At 37.1% G+C, this 16748-nt stretch overlaps 1 protein-coding gene across 2 annotated transcripts in view; it reads left to right on the top strand.

Annotated features, from left to right (window-relative positions):
• The window catches only part of LRP1B (LDL receptor related protein 1B), a 1698272-nt gene that overhangs the window by 799634 nt on the left and 881890 nt on the right, over positions 1–16748 (top strand). For both annotated transcript variants that reach the window (XM_081095916.1, XM_081095917.1), the window contains exon 6: positions 1828–2085. In XM_081095916.1, coding sequence (XP_080952042.1) covers positions 1828–2085 — 258 coding nt within the window. The remainder of the gene's footprint in view (positions 1–1827; positions 2086–16748) is intronic.

Below are 16748 nucleotides of genomic sequence, written 5' to 3' on the forward strand. Positions count from 1 at the left end.
ACAGGTTTTGACTTTTACTCTGATTGTAATGAGAGCCTCTTGGAAATGGGCAGAAGATTGACTTGGTCTGCCTTAATACTGTAAAGGTATAATAACTCCAACTGCCATATTGAGAGAGACTAAGGAAGAGGAGGGGATAGATGGAAGTGACAAAACCAGTTAGAAGTCAATTGAAATGATCTAGGTAAGAGATGATGGTTGCTTGGGGCAGGATGGTAGTAGTAGTCACTGTGAAATGGTGGGATTCCTGATAAGTTTGACATCTGAGTCAAAGAGATTTTAATGATACATTGGATATAGGATAGGAAAAAAAGAGGAGTTGAAGATGTTCAAGGTTTTTTGTACCTTTATAATATAACTAGAGGCCCGATGCATGAAATTTGTGCAAGGGGCTCAGCCCTCGCAGCCCTAGTCGGCCCTCATAGCCATGGCTGGCCCTCAGACCCGGCTTCGTCCGGAAGGATGTCCAGAAGGTCGTTTGGCTATTCGATCTAATTAGCATATTAGCTCTTTATTATATAGGATTGTACTGCTAAACAATTTTTAGTGGTTTTTCTTTTGTCTTTTTTTTTTTTTGAAATTCTCATCTGAGGATATGTTTATTGATTTTTTTATTTTATTTTTTAAGAGAGAGGAAAAAGGAGAGAGAGTGAGAAACATCAATTGTATGACTCTTGTACTTGCCCAAACCAAGACCTAAACTGCAACCTAGGTATGTGTCCTGACTGGGAATGGAACCCATTACCTCTTGATGTACAGGTTGACATTCCAACCAGCTGAACTACACTGGCCAGGGCTAGCCAAACACTTTCAACACTAATTTTATATGAGGCTAGAAGCCCAGTGCATGAAATTGGTGCACTTGGGGAAGGGGGTATCCCACTGCCTGGCCTATGCCCTCTCGCAGTCCAGGAGCCCTCAGAATATGTCCGACTGCCATAGAGGCAGGAGAGGCTCCCGCCACAGCCACTGCACTCGCCAGCCATGATCCTGGCTTCTGGCTGAGTGGCACTCCCCCATGGGAGCACACTGACCACCAGGGGGCAGCTCCTGCATTGAGCATCTGCCGCCTTGTGGTCACTGTGCATCATAGTGACCAGTCGTTGCACCATTTGATCAATTTGCATGTTAGCCTTTTATTATATAGGATTTTACTGTTACCTTCAAATATTAAAAGTATTGAAATTCTGGTCAATTATCAATACTAACAAGCAAAAATGCATTGTTCAATAAGTAGTATTGAACTTGTTGCTGTTCCATTTAGAACCTTATTTTCCTGACCATAGGGAAGACATGTGGAAGGAAGTAGCTCATTAATCATAATCTAGTCACTATGGGAATGTGTGATTATTTGACTCCTGGGACCAGTCAAGGAACCAGTGAGGCTGAAGTCACTCTTTGTATGAGCCTGTGAGCTTTGTATGTTCTGATCCAGAGCATGTATTTCTGACCTCCTATATCCACCTCAGAAAAGCATGCTCTTGCTCATAAGGGAAGCCAGATCCAGCGTCATTGCTATAAAAATAACTCACAGCATTCCCTTTATTAACCAGCAATGGAAGTAAACAGCAAGTTCTTATACTTAGACAACACATTATAACTAAGGAAACAAAGAATACAAAATGCTCAGTGGACCATTTTCCTTAGGGAAGTGAACTGGAATATATACTTAGTGAAGCATACATAAGGGTTATTAATAAATGTTTTTAAAAGTATTTTTTATTTTAAAGATGCATTAAAATACAGAATAAATCAATAAATAATGCAAAATTGTAAAAAGGGACTTTTTGTCACGGAACTCACTTTTCACGTTCTCTTTTATCCCAGAACCTACAGGCAGGCCACCTATGCTGTTAATTGCAAATTCTGAAACCATTGAAGTCTTCTATCTTAATGGAAGTAAAATGGCAACCCTGACCTCAGTCAATGGAAATGAAATTCATGCTCTGGATTTTATTTATAATGAAGATATGATTTGTTGGATTGAATCGAGAGAATCTTCAAATCAGCTCAAGTGTATTCAGATAACAAGAACAGGAAGATTAACAGATGAATGGACAATCAATATTCTTCAATCCTTCCACAGTAAGTGTTTCAATTCATATTATATGCCCTTTAATGATTTTTTTTTTTTTTTGCAGACCAGTAGAAAGGATTCTTAGATTTTCTAGCAAAATTTATGGCTATGGGGAGCTATATATGCAAGTATGAATGCACTTAAATATATGCATTATGTGTTTTGCATATACTCACATATACATGTATAGTTTCATTGTTTCCATAAGTAGTGAATTGCATAGGTAGTTTTAATTCTTTTTTAATGCTTATTACAGTATCACCTCAATGAGAACTGTGATTTTTTTCACTGAATTTTAGTTCACAATGTGATAGAGAAGGTGGGATTTTTTTTAAAGCAAGAAACAGAATTGATTATTGTAAGCTTATCAACTATAGAGTTTGTTAAAATACCTTGAAAACTATTAGTTTTATGCTAAGTGGTAACTACTACCTGTGTTTGTTGATACTTTTCCCCAGCAAATCAATTTTATACACTCTTCTTACAAAAGACTTATTTATGATTTATAATTCACATTGATTTCTTATGCCAGAAATTCACAAACTATCAACTGTTATTTTATTCCTGAATGTTACCATAAATTGAAATCACATTGTTGCATACGCACATCCATTTATATTGTGATTTACAGAAAAAATTTATTCTTACAGATATTGCTAACATAAAAATAGGAAGTGAAAGGAAGAAAAATGTACAATTAAGTTAAGAAGAAAGATAAGTTCTATAATAGAATAAATTTAGTTTTCAGGTATATAATGTTTTATTACTTGGCTTTAATAATCATATTTTATTAATGTTTTTGTCATACAATTAAAGGAATTGGCTATTGATCCTTATTAAACGTAAGAAAATAGTATGATGCAGTGTTAAATAATCATGATTAGATTAAATGAACCAGTGTCAAATATTATAAAAATGATTGTATATATTTACATAGACAGAAATAAATGTTTAGCAGACAGAATCCAACACTCTGAAGATCCTCTTAAATAAAACAATCAATGAAGCCATTTATTCTGGCAGTGTAGCGAAGTGCCTAGTGAAGGCAGTTAACACTGGCTAGTTCAAGGATTCTCTGGATAAATGATAATTAATAATAAAGAGTAAATAACAAGTGGAAGGAGCACAAAGACTACTTCTGTATGATTTGAGTATTACAGACATTGGTGTAGATAGCAGGTAGAAATTGAACAAAGGCCTCGAATCCTTGCCATGTTAGCGATTACCTCAAGTAATTCAAATGTATTTGTCCCTAGGAAATGGAATACTGGTAGTCACATAGCTACAATAATCACTAACTTGTCAGGTAAAATTATTATCTTAACTTACTTCAGTAACTTTTCCTCTCTTTATGGTATCCTATCTATTAATAGAGAAACATGGTAATTAACCATAACTTCTCTACCCTTCCCATTGGCTAATCAGCAAGATATGCAAATTAACTGCCAACCAAAATGGCGGCCGGCAACCAGGCAGCTGAAGTGAACAGGAGGCTTGCTTGCTCCAGTGAAGGAGGAAGCCAAGGTTCCCTGCCTGCTGCTGCTGGCCTCTGAGCTTGCAGAAACTATGTTGCAATTATAGAAGCTAAACAATCCCCAGAAACCTGCTTTCAGCAGTCAGAGCTGGAGCGAGCAGGACCGAAACAGTGTTTCAATTATAGAACCCAAACAAACCAGATACCTGCTTTCAGCAGCCAAGGTCTCAGAGCTGCAGCCGGGCCTCAGAGCTAAAGCCGGCTCTCAGTTCCAGTGACAGCCATAGAAGGTAAATAAATCCCAGAATAAAAAGAAAAAAAGAAAAAAAGGAGAGGTTGGGAGCTTCAGTCACCGACCATCCTGAAATGGCCCTCAGCCCCTCACCCAGACTGGCCAGGCACCCCAGTGGGACCCCCACCCTAAAGGGAGTGTGACCAGTTGCAAACAGCCATCATCCCCTCACCCAGGCTGGCCAGGCACCCCAGTGGGGATGCCCAACCTGATTCAGGACACCCTTCAGGGCAAACCAGCCGGCCCCCACCTGTGCACCAGTCCTCTATCCTATATAGTAAAAGGGTAATATGCAAAGTGACCCTAACAGCAGAAAGACTGGGAATGACTGGTCACTATGACACACACTGACCACCAGGGGGCAGACTCTCAATGAAGGAGCTGCCCTCTGGTGGTCAGTGCGCTCCCACAGGGGGAGCTCTGCTCAGCCACAAGCCAGGCTGATGGCTGCCAGTACAGCGGTGGTGGTGGGAGCCTCTCCTGCCTCCTCAGCAGTGCTAAGGATGTCCGACTGCAGTTTAGGCCTTCTCCACGCTGGCAAGTGGACATCCCCCGAGGGCTGCCGGGCTGCCAGAGGGATGTCTGATTGACATCTTAGGCCCAATCCCCTGGGGAGCAGGCCTAAGCCAGCAGGTGGCCATCCCCTGAGGGGTCCCAGACTGCAAGAGAGCACAGGTCGGGCTGAGGTTCCCCCACTCCCCCCAGTGCACAAATTTTTGTGCACCGGGCCTCTAGTATTCTAATAATTGTAGTCATCCTTCTTTAATTTGTATTTTTAAAACAACACATTTAAAATAAATCTGGGGATGATCAAGCAATGGTACATTGTAATGTTTATAGAAAAGAATTTGTAGCTTAGCTTTTATTTGATTTATAAAACAATTCTTGGCAAACCTAGAAAAAATAAAGAGATATTTTTAGGCAATTTATTGAAATGTTGAAAGAACATTTATTTTGATCTATAAAAATTAAAGTCATTGGCAATGTTTTAGTTAAAATAATAATTTTTATGAAGTCATATTCGATCTGTGCAATTTCAGTCACTTAAGGAAAATTGATTCATGTGTGGAAGAAATTCAATAATGAGAGTGGAGGGAGGTGTGAGCAGGGCTGGGCTCCTCTATCAATGCTTGTAACTTATGCATTTCATCAACATGTCACAGAGGAGCTGTCATTGGATGTGATGGGCACTGTATTCACCATGACAGTTTGTGAGTTGATAATGAAATAAGAGTATTCCTTGCATGTATAATTACATGAAAACCTCTGTTACACCATATAAGCAAAAATTATGAATTGATGGGAATATGTCTGAGTACCTGTCACTACCCACTGTTTCAGAGTTTATCTCTTTAGCTTACCCTACTCCATTATTTTTAGATGCTATTCTCTGAATTTACATACAGAAAATATCATTTTTTCAAAAAAAATATAAAAAATTTATTTTTCAAAGGATTCCTATAAGGAGAAACTCACTCATTATAGGTCAGACTGACTTGCACTTAAAACTTGCATAATAATAAATTGAAAAACAATTTATTGTGATATTACATTTTTTATTGCTTAGCTCATCTCATGCATACTCAACACATCTCTGTGGAGTAAGCAGGAGAGATATGCTCTTCCTGTTTTATCATAGATAAAACAACTACAAAACTCAGTTGTATTAGGCAATATTGAGTATCTATAAAGAAGGCAGAGATAGGACATCCAAATCCTATATTCTTTCTTCTACATTAGAATGGCAAATACTGGCCCTTCAAAGAACTTCCCAAGTCTTCCACAAATAATAACATCTACAACTTAATGAATGACCATATGCAATAGGGAGACATTGTTTTTCCTTTTAGGCTGAAGGAAAAATTGGGACTCTTGGAAACTACATTGCAGCCTACAACAAATATTGGATATGGGTTTGAGCTAGGTCAGACTTCATGACTTTTGCTAAGCACCACTCTGCCCTGTTGGGCCTCAACTATTGATTTTCATTTTAGCAAGCCAAATCGATTAGATGCACTAGCATTAGCAACAGCAGCTCAGAAAAACAGTCTCTAAATGGAAAAGAGGTATAAGAATCTTGGAAAGAGCCCTAACTGGTTTGGCTCAGCGAATAGAGCGTCAGCCTGCGGACTCAAGGGTCCCAGGTTCGATTCCGGTCAGGGGCATGTGCCTTGGTTGCAGGCACATCCCCAGTAGGGGGCGTGCAACAGGCAGCTGATCGATGTTACTCTCTCATTGATGTTTCTAGCTCTCTATCCCCCTCCCCTCCTCTCTGTAAAAAATCAATAAAATATATGTTAAAAAAAATAATCTTGGAAAGGGAGTGAATGAGATGAGTTGTGGAAGCCTATGTCACTTGAAAAGGTTTACCAAATGATTCTGATATGGCCCTCTAGGGAGGCTTACCTCTAACATTGAGAAATACTCCTAAGAAATATTGTGAAAAATTGAAGAAGAGTGATAATCATATACTTAATAAATTATATTAATTAACTAAGGAACATTGGGGAAAATGCTAGAGATTATATTTCTCATTGGATTTTATTCTTTTTAAAGACACCTAAATTTATTAACTAGCATTTTAGCCTGATAGTTGCAGATTTTGAAAAAAAATTCTGAAAGTGAGTGATTTGTAAACAAAATTGTTTCTCTAATAAACTATTCAAAGAAAGCACATTTGCAATAACTAATTATTTCCCAAATGTTTCCTGGAGAGTACTGTTGTAGGGACACAAATGCACACATTCAACAGAAATGATGGGGTTCACCAAAGTAGTGATATCCAGCTGCTTCCTCGGGACAGAGTGCACAGAGATTATTGAGACAGATAAGAATATTTCCCGGGCTAATCCCTTAATAAGAAAGATGATACAGAACCACATGAACCACATTGTTCTCCCCCAGGTAAACAGTAGACACTTTCATTCTCTATATGTTACTCTCCAATATCTTGCTAAATTTGGTATTATTTTTCAGATTCTAATATGGAGTTGACCAGCTTGTCTTGATCTTTTCATGGACTCAGTTCTAGTCCAACAGACTATGCCTGGACACCAATAAAGGATTGTTTATTCTTTATAGACTCTGCTTCTGAATTAGCCCATTCCCTTGCTTTGGGCCTGTTTCAGCCTTAGCTAATTTACTACGTTAATCTCTGACTAGATCTACTAAAATGAATTCTTGATTGGATAACTTTTGGATTTTGATACTGTACCTTTGTCTTTTATCAGTCTTACTTATTTCCCTTATGTTAGCAACTCTCTAATAACCACATAACACTAATTTACTGAATATTATCTAGCACATTAATAATTCTTCATGTATACCTCATTGTTATCACAAAAATTACATGAACTGTATACAGTTTATAATTGTCAGTTTGTAGATGAGAAAAAACTTAAAAATGAAAATTTTTAAGTTAAGAAGAAATTTTTACCTCTTGGTCTCAATAAGTACTAATCAATGACCTTTCTTGATTATAAAATACTAGAGGCCTGGTGCACGAAATTCATGCACTGGCGGGGGGTGGGGGGGGCATTGTCCCTCAGCACAGCCTGCACCCTCTCCAATCTGGGACCCCTCAGGGGATATCCGACTGCCTAAACCGGCAGTCAGACATCCCTTTCACAATCCGGGACTGCTGGCCCCTAACCACTCACCTGCCTGACTGCCTGATTGCCCCCAACTGCTTCTGCCTGCCAGCCTAGTATCCCCCTAACCACTCCCCTGCTGGCTTGGTTGATGCCTAACTGCTCCCCTGCTGTCCTGATCACCCACAACTGCCCTCCCCTGCTGGCCATCTTGTGGTGGCCATCTTGTGACGACGTGGGGGTGGCCATCTTGTGATGATGTGAAGCTGTGAGGGCCACCTAGGCTTTTATTAATATAAATTCCCTACTTGCCTCAGTTCAGCCTAGGAATTTAATAGTCTTCACTTTTTCACAAGCATCATCTATCAAGGTATGGCTGGACAAGAATAATCAGGCTGCGTCCCTATTGAAAATGCAGATAAAATCTTGTGATACAATAATCTACCTATAACTGTATAAATACTAATTCCAAATGAGTCAACTCATAGTGAGTCTGCACTTTAGAAGATGATTATGCAACTTTATAGCAACACCTTATAAGATTTTATTGTCAAATTAGTGTAGGAAATTTTACATGCTATATAACTTAGCAGCTTCCCTTTTACTTCAGGATAAAATAAAATTTTATCATCTGGCTTTTCTGCAGGCAGCTGACCTACCTTGCCTGTTCCCACTCAAAACCCATGGTCCACATAAAAAGCAGTACTTAAAATAAGACACTTATTTTTCTGTTTTCCATGTATGTTTGTATAATCTGCTTCTTCACCTAGAAAATAAGTTCTCATTTCCTATAACCAATCATCTCTTGCTCATTTTATAAGGCAGTGGTTCTCAACCTGTGGGTCGCAATCCTTTTGGCCGTCGAACGGCCCTTTCACAGGGGCCGCCTAAGACCATCCTGCATATCAGATATTTGCATTATGATTCACAACAGTAGCAACATTACAGTTATGAAGTAGCAACGAAAATAATTTTATGGTTGGGTCACAACATGAGGAACTGTATTTAAAGGGCCAGAAGGTTGAGAACCACTGTTTAAGGTATCATGTCCTTTCCAAAAGTTTTATCATTGAATTGAGTAGCCCTTTCTACATTGTCCAGGACATCATAGGGCAAATGGATTATACACAGTATTTTAATTTTCTGTTGACCTGTTAGTTTCCCCCCCGAAAAGGTGGCTCCTGTAAGCTTAACATGTGAGTAAAGGATGAGAAGTTAAGAATTAGGGGGAACAAGGGTAGAGCCAATTTCTGGAGAGCCCATGCCAAATCACTATGAGAGATATTTAGAAAACCAGTCTGAATGATGGCTGATAAGATCTGATCTGTGTCTAGATAACAGCCTCGCATGTTAGTCTTGGTATTTCTGAGTTACTGGGTCTGTTCCGCAACTACTGGCTTTGACTTGGACTCAGTTTCTGACTTCCCTAGGGTGTGTGCCTGTAGATTTATTTTGTAAATTTAACATCAATGACCATAGGAAGAACTTGACCCAAACCTTTTTGAGTTTTCTCAGTTATAATTAAACAGTATTGGAGCCAAAGCTTTTATAATAAAAGTCAATTAATTTTAGTAGAGAGATCAAACAGAACAACACCATGGACTTTTTAACCCTTCTCCTTCCATTGGTGTGCATAGACTTTTTATTAGGAAGGAAGTTCTGCTATCTTGTATTTAGGTTCTTGTACGCATACCATGGTGGTTGTGCTTCTATCCCAGTCCCATACACTTAGTTATATCGAGGCCCCAGATGCCTCTTGGTATAAAAAGTGAAGAGCAGGGTCAGGATTCTTCGTGTCTCTCAGCCTCTGAGAAGTCCTGAAGAGGACTTACCTTGAACCCAGAATTGATGCTCTTTATTCTTCATCAGAGATGAAGTTTGTTCAACAATTGGTCAGTTCTAGTTTTAGCCTCCATTATAAAAAGTTCAGGAATTGGTTTGCTCCTAGCTGGAAAGGCAATATGATCATTCTTCTCTTGTAAATCAATGAGACTAGATTTCTCCCTCCCATAAAAAGGTGTGCTCTTTTTAATCCTCACCTGAGGATATGTTTTTATAAATTTTAGAGGGAGAAAAGATAGAGAGAAACATCAATGTGCGAGAGAAACATCAATCAGCTTCCTCCCATAAGCATCCGGACCCAGGATAGAACTGGAAACCTAGGTATGTGTCCTGACCAAAAATGTAACCTTAAACCTTTTTGGTGTATGGGATGACACTCCAACCTACTGAGCGAACTTGGCCAGGCAAATGGTATTTTGTTTTTGTTTCTCTTTGTTTGTTTTAGCTGTTTAGAATTCAGACTTTTTGATCAGTATATCTTGTGAAGCTACAAATACTGCACAAAATTTTGATTGCAGTAACTGCTTTTTTAGTATTCCCTAGGGAACACATGTGAAGAATTCAAAGTGCATACTCCAGGAGGATATAACTATTCCCAGAGATGCATTTTTAAGTAAATGTTGTTTTATAAGGAAATACATGTTTTATTAAACCCTTTATATCTCTTAAAAGCTTCTCATCTTCTATTTAGCATATTTATATGGAAACATAAAAATGACTTCTTTTTGAGACATGACTGCTGTGTGTGTGTGTGGGTGAGGGGGTGTATTTAATGCAGTAATGCATTCCTGCTGCACTCTGGAATTTTAGCAAAGTTATCAGACCATTCATTGAGAGCTCAAAGCAAACACAACCTAACAAAAAGAGTTAAATTTAGTAAAGCTGTGGATCTGAGGATACATTTTTAGAGAACTAGCAGAATTCCCTTCTTGATTCCAAATGCTTAATGTTGTAGGCATTGGTATTAAATTACTCTTTAATTTTTACATTAACATTAGATGGATTTTTACTTTGAAGTAAGTAAGCTGTTCTGATTTACAACAGGAACACAACCATAAAAGGCCATTTTGAATGCCTAGTTAAAAAGAAAAAGAAAATAAACAACTCTCAGCACTCGGTTCCTCTATAAATTTGTCTTTATTGTTAGTTCAGTCGCCATGCTATGAAGAACTCAATTACTATTTTATTGTCATTTGGCAACATGCTTGGAACTCTCCAAAACAGAAATTAGAGAGAGGTGCTGAACTTCAACTGTTCATATTTATTTTTTTTCTTTGAAGTTGGTGAAATGTACTTTACACATTCACTAGACACAAACATTTTCCCCTCTAAACTTGTCTTGATGCTGTATAGAACTTTATGGATTTTAATCATCAAAGTGGAAATATCCTGATGGCCCCATCACACTTGTCTATTCCAGGTAGAGCGTAGCATTAGGCAGTTTCTCTTTATCTACCCATCTGAAATGTGGAAGACACAATGCTATTTTCATCATTAATAAGTCATGAAACATGTTTTAAAATCTATGATGTTAATTACTGAAAATAGTTGTTGAGGATGGTAGCAAACAGTATTCTAGAACTTAGAAATGTATGCAGTATCAAGGGATATCTGATTTAATTATAATACATATTTTTCATGAGTTGGATGAGAGTATGGCGACAAAACCTCTTGATAGTAAAAGAGAAATGTCAAATGATGAGATGGTGAAAGAATTCTAAAATGTTTGTGAAATATTGGTCTAAATTTATATATACATATATATGTATGTATGTATATATATGTGTGTATATATGTATGTTTATGGATAGATGATAATAGATTAGATAGATAGATAGATAGATAGATAGATAGATGATAGATAGATAGATAGATAGATAGATAGATAGATGATAGATAGATAGATAGATAGATAGATAGATAGATAGATAGAGATAGACTATGCTGAGGTACTCTAGTTGTCAAAAGGGTAGAATTTATAGTGCAGCTCTGATAACTTTCTAAGCACCTCATAACATTTAGAAGGCCTAACCTTCAGGTCTATGGATTTCCTTTCCTTTGATTCTGTGCTTTTCAAAGAACTTTCAGGTTTGGTTTTTCAGATACAATAATTCTAGAAAGGAATTTGTTAGGATGGTGTCTGTTAGTAATTGTGCCATCCTATTCATTACAAGAGCCTCATTATCAGTAGTCATAAATTAACAAATTGACATTCCGGTTGATATATCCCTTTTCTGGGAGGCTGGTAAGCATGAAGTAATTCCCCAAAACCTGGTAATCTTTTGGTGAAGAACTCAAATGGATTTCCTGAAATTGTAAATCTGATGATTAGATCTGTGCTTAAAATATTCTGTAAGACTTTCTCATTTTAATGACAGCATAAATATAGTTAATATCATATTTTTCTTAGTAGAAATTCTTGTTTGACCCTAGTTACTTATGAGGGAAATAAAATCAGTATAGGAACCAGTGATTACTATGTTTTGTTCTTCTTTTTTAGGAATTATAAAGAATATATTTTTCCTGCTGAAGTGGCTCTGTGGGGTGTGTGTGTGTGTGTGTGTGTGTGTGTGTGTGTGTGTGTGAATATTTCACCTCCACACATTATTTTTATTCAGAGTATTTATGTCACAGTGTGGTTTCCGCAATTTCATACCTTTCCTTGGAATCATCAATTTACTTAAAGAAAAGACTCCCATATTTTCTCCAAGGTTCCCAGTAGGCCCAATCTATTGTTTGTCTCCTCACCCCTGACTTTAGGAATGCTTCAAGTTTAGGAGCATCTTCCTTCATAGACATGGGGGAAGGGTCAGATCTGGCAGGAAGAAAGATGTCCTAATTGAAGTCTACTGAGGAACATACATGGGTTTTCAAAAAATGATTTTTTTGTTGTTTGATTTTTGTTACATCCAAGAATGATATTTAACTGTCTCTGAACTTCTGAACATGACCCTTCCATTACATTTTAAAAACGACATTTAAAAATAAATAAAGATTTTTAATCTTTCCTCTGTTTCAGATATCTTACTCTGTCTTAGAGCTTTGTGTAATTGATTTGTAAGGAAAATATAATTAAGTAAATTAGAAGTATAAATGGGTATCACCTCAAAATTTTTCAACTTAAAAGAGTACATTATGATTGCAATTACACAAAATGCCATTGGAAATTATAGCAGTTACTTAGATAATTTGTGAAAAAAAGGTGTTGTTCCTAAAGTACAGATAATTGAGGGAAAATACTTCTAATGTCTCAATTATGCAAATAATCATCTCTCTGTTTACATCAAACTATTATTTTCAGACTCTCTATTAATGTTGTGCATTCTATGTCCCTGGGATAATATTTACACAAAATTACAGGGAGAACCAAGGTAATTATTTTTATAAACTCAAACTCAATTATTGGCATATTCCAACTTTCTCCCCTTGAATCATGCAGATAGTCAATTCATTTTTAGTAGTTCATATTGAATGTGTCATCTGATTTATTTTTAAGCATTATTATATAAAGTTAAGAAGTATTGAAAGATTATTCTAGCCAGATACACAACAAATACTTAATTTTCTTAGAACTTTTGTTGGAACTTTAACAAGAAACATTAAGATTAATAATGATATTTTGGCTTGCTCCAAGATCAAGTGGTATTTACATATGAAAATGAGAGTTTTTAAAATAGGTATTTTTTGCTCTAGCCAGCTTGGCTCAGTGGATAGAGCGTCGGCCTGCGGACTGAAGGGTCCCAGGTTTGATTCCAGTCAAGGGCATGTACCTTGGTTGCGGGCACATCCCCAGTAGGGGGTGTGCAGGAGGCAGCTGATCAATGTTTCTCTCTCATCGATGTTTCTAACTCTCTATCCCTCTCCCTTCCTCTGTGTAAAAAAATCAATAAAATATATTTTAAAAAAATAGTTATTTTTCAATCCAAAATAGGAACTAAGATAAGTATTGAGGTACTATGAAATGTAGTGATTTTTAACCCTTTTCATCTCATGGCATACATAAACTAATTACTAAAATTCTGCAGCACAAAAAGTATGTTATATTTTCTGCCAATCTGACAAAAAAAAATAGGTATGATTTTGATTCATTTACAATGGAGCAGTGTTGTGTTGGCTGTTGTCATTTATTCTATTTGACAAGCTAAGGGAAAAGAGGTCAGTATCCCTGACTAAATAGTCAGGTATTACATGTTTTAAAAATTCTTGTGGCATATCAGTGTGCCACAGCACTCGCGTTGAAAATTGCTGATGTAATGTATAAATATGAGATATTTCAGAATTTATTATTATCAATTATTTTATTTATCATATGTGGAATTCAATATGAATTGAGATTTCTATATTTCTGAATGCTATAAACTGAATGTGTCCTCCCAACATTCATATGTTGAAGCTCCATCTTCCAATGTGATGGTATTTGGAGGACGGGTTATTGAGTGTAATTAGGTTTAGGGACGGTTGTGAGAGCAGAACCCCCATGATGGGATTTATAAAACCAAGGTGACCAGAACTCTCACTCTCTCTCTACCATGTTTGGATACAGAACAAAAGATAATTGGAGGGAAGATAGGGGCTGGGCAGAAAGGGGTAAAGGGGAAGGAATGAGAAACGTGTGTGTGTGTGTGTGTGTGTGTGTGTGTGTGTGTGTTTGCATTAAAAACCAGGAAGGAAAAAAAAAAGTTACTTATTTGAACCAGAAAGAGAGCCCTCACCAGACATGGAACCAGCCGGCACTTTGATCTTGAACATCCCGGCTTCCAGAACAGTGGGAAATAAATGTTTATTGTTTAAGACACCCAGTCTATAGTGTTTTGTTGTAGCAGCCTCAATGAACTGAAGACATTCTTCTTTCTGTATTCTAAAAGTAGAAGTACATTTATTTCCTAGTGTATTCATCTGAAGTGCCATGGGGCACACCCAAGAAAAATAACACTCCATCTCCAGTTGTAGAGGTCTTAGGCCTCGCTAAAGACTGAATTTTATGCTAAGTGTGGTGGGAAGGCATTGGAGATTTTAAGGAGAAGAGTGGTGTTTTAAAAAATAAAAATACAGACTCAGGGTTTTAGAGTAAAACCTATTGTTTATTAAAACTGTGTGGAAGAAACAATAACACAAACGGAATTTGGAAGCTTACTACACCTCATTTTCTGGTTGGTGTGCATGGCAAAAATGTTAAAAAGAGAAATACTCTATAAGAGTTTGACTTAAAATTGAGCTAAATTTCAGCAAACTTAGATTTTTATAAAAATAGTGATGATGTACTTTGAAAGCATATGTGCGGAAGAGATGTACTAATCTCTCGGGTCTATCAGTTTGTTAAAACTTATTTTCACTAGTAATCAACTGTAACATAGATCGCAGGCTATAAAGATTACTGTTTCCTTCTTTGGTGTCATGATATAATTTATTTCGTAATGATGCCCCTTGGTTCTCTGTGAAGATTGTAACAGAGAGTTTAGAAGGGAGGCATAGAGACCAATTAAGAAGCTATTGCGGCCATCAGAAGAGAGAAAAGAGTGACCTGACCAAGGCTAGTAATAGCAGAAAGAAGTCTATAGTTTCAGGTGAAAGTCTTAAGAATTTCTGATAGGCTTTATATGGAGTGAAGTGGGGAGAAATAAGAATGGAATAAATGATGAATCTCCTTGAGTCATGGGTCAAATAAGAATGTGAACTTTTGCATAGTGGAAAAAGATACTTTTGTGTAAACTGTATTTGCTGTAGAGAGAGAGAATAGCAATGGCATTTTTCTAAATGCATCCCCTATAGCCCTGGTCAGTTTGGCTCAGTGGATAGAGCATTTGTCTGCAGACTGAAAGGTCCTGGGTTTGATTCAGGTCAAGGGCGTGTGGTCAAAGGTGTGCCTTCATTGCAGGTTTGGGCGCTTGTAGGAGGCAACTAATTGATGTGTCTCTCTCACATGGATGTTTCTCTCTGTGTACTTCCCTCTCCCTTCCATTCTCTCTAAGAATCAATGGGAAAATATCCTCAGGTGAGGATTAACAATAACAACAACAGCAAAAATGCATCCCCATAGGAAATAAGATTAGCGTGTAGCTTGGCTTAGAGAAGGAATTAAGAAATATTGGAAACATGAAATAGAAGAAGATTTAAAATCTCAGTCATTTCATGTCCCTCCCTCCTAACAAGAATATAAAAACATTTAATATCCATATGAATACCTAATATTGGCACACTAGCCATGTTAGAAGCACCTTCCTAGTATTTTTTCATGAAAGCATACACAGATTTATGACTACTTGTACAGAGAACTGACCTTGATACCCATTTTGACCACATTTTATGTGTTTATGAAACAGGATTGGCAGCCAGGAAAAGGTAATCACTTAAAGGAAAAGGGAGGGCTCTGTATGGTCCACGGGTTCTGTTACCCCCAGTGCACCTGAGTTGAATTACTAGAATAGCATTTTTTTATTTTTTAAATATATTTTTATTGATTTCAGAGAAGAGAGAGAGAGAGAGGGAGAGAGAGAGAGAGAGAGAGAGAGAGAGAGAGAGAGATCAATGATGAGAGAATCATCGATTGGATGCCTCCTGCACGCCCCCTACTGGGAATGGAGCTTACAACCCAGGCATGTGCCCTTGGCCAGAATTGAACCAGGGACCCTTCAGTCCACAGGCTGACTCTCTGTCCACTGAGCCAAATCAGCTAGGGCTAGAATAGCATTTTAATTATTATACCAAGCAGACAGAGCCTCTGTTTGCTCAATTCAATTTATTTTAGGATAATATTTAGTATATCAAAGGATAAAGTGAATATATGTTTCTTGATAAAGATGGTGGCATATGAAAATAAGTGAAATTACATCATCTTATCATTCAGTGAGCATTTTCAAATGTTCTAGTAAAGAAATGGGGGAGAGGAAACTAAATGTTAATTTCCCACATAAAGAAAGAGACCTTAATTTAGGAAAACAAAGTAGTTTCTTTATAATCTTGGCATTTTTTAAACTTTGTTTTTGCCTGCTGTTGTCTGTATTTGTATTAGAAACACTATAACTCTCCTCAGTGAAGGCAATATCACAGCTTCAGGGACAAGATATGAGTAGAAATAAAAATATTAGTTTAAATATTCATAATATATAAGAATAGAAGTCTATGGAAACACTCTATATTTGGAATGTTTTTCATTTTCTGTGATATACTCAAAATTTCTATCATTCTTGGCTCCTTCATTTAAGCTAGAATATAACTTAAATGTATTCCTTTGACTATGATTATGTATATAATGTTGATAAGGGAAATATGGTGGATGCATGTAACATAACCCTACCATTGTTTTGATACTCTTTGAAGCCATTATATCTCTTCTGGAATTTCAGGGTCTCCCTAACTGGGACTCATCCCTTTTTCCACAGAGCCGTCAGAATGACCTTTTTAAAATGACAGACAGATGTCTAGCTGTCCCCAGGGGCTTTCCGCTAAACACTGCAGATTGATCAAAAGTATTTA

The sequence above is a fragment of the Myotis nattereri genome (assembly GCF_964212035.1).
Source record: "Myotis nattereri genome assembly, chromosome: 7".
Classification (NCBI taxonomy): domain Eukaryota; kingdom Metazoa; phylum Chordata; class Mammalia; order Chiroptera; family Vespertilionidae; genus Myotis; species Myotis nattereri.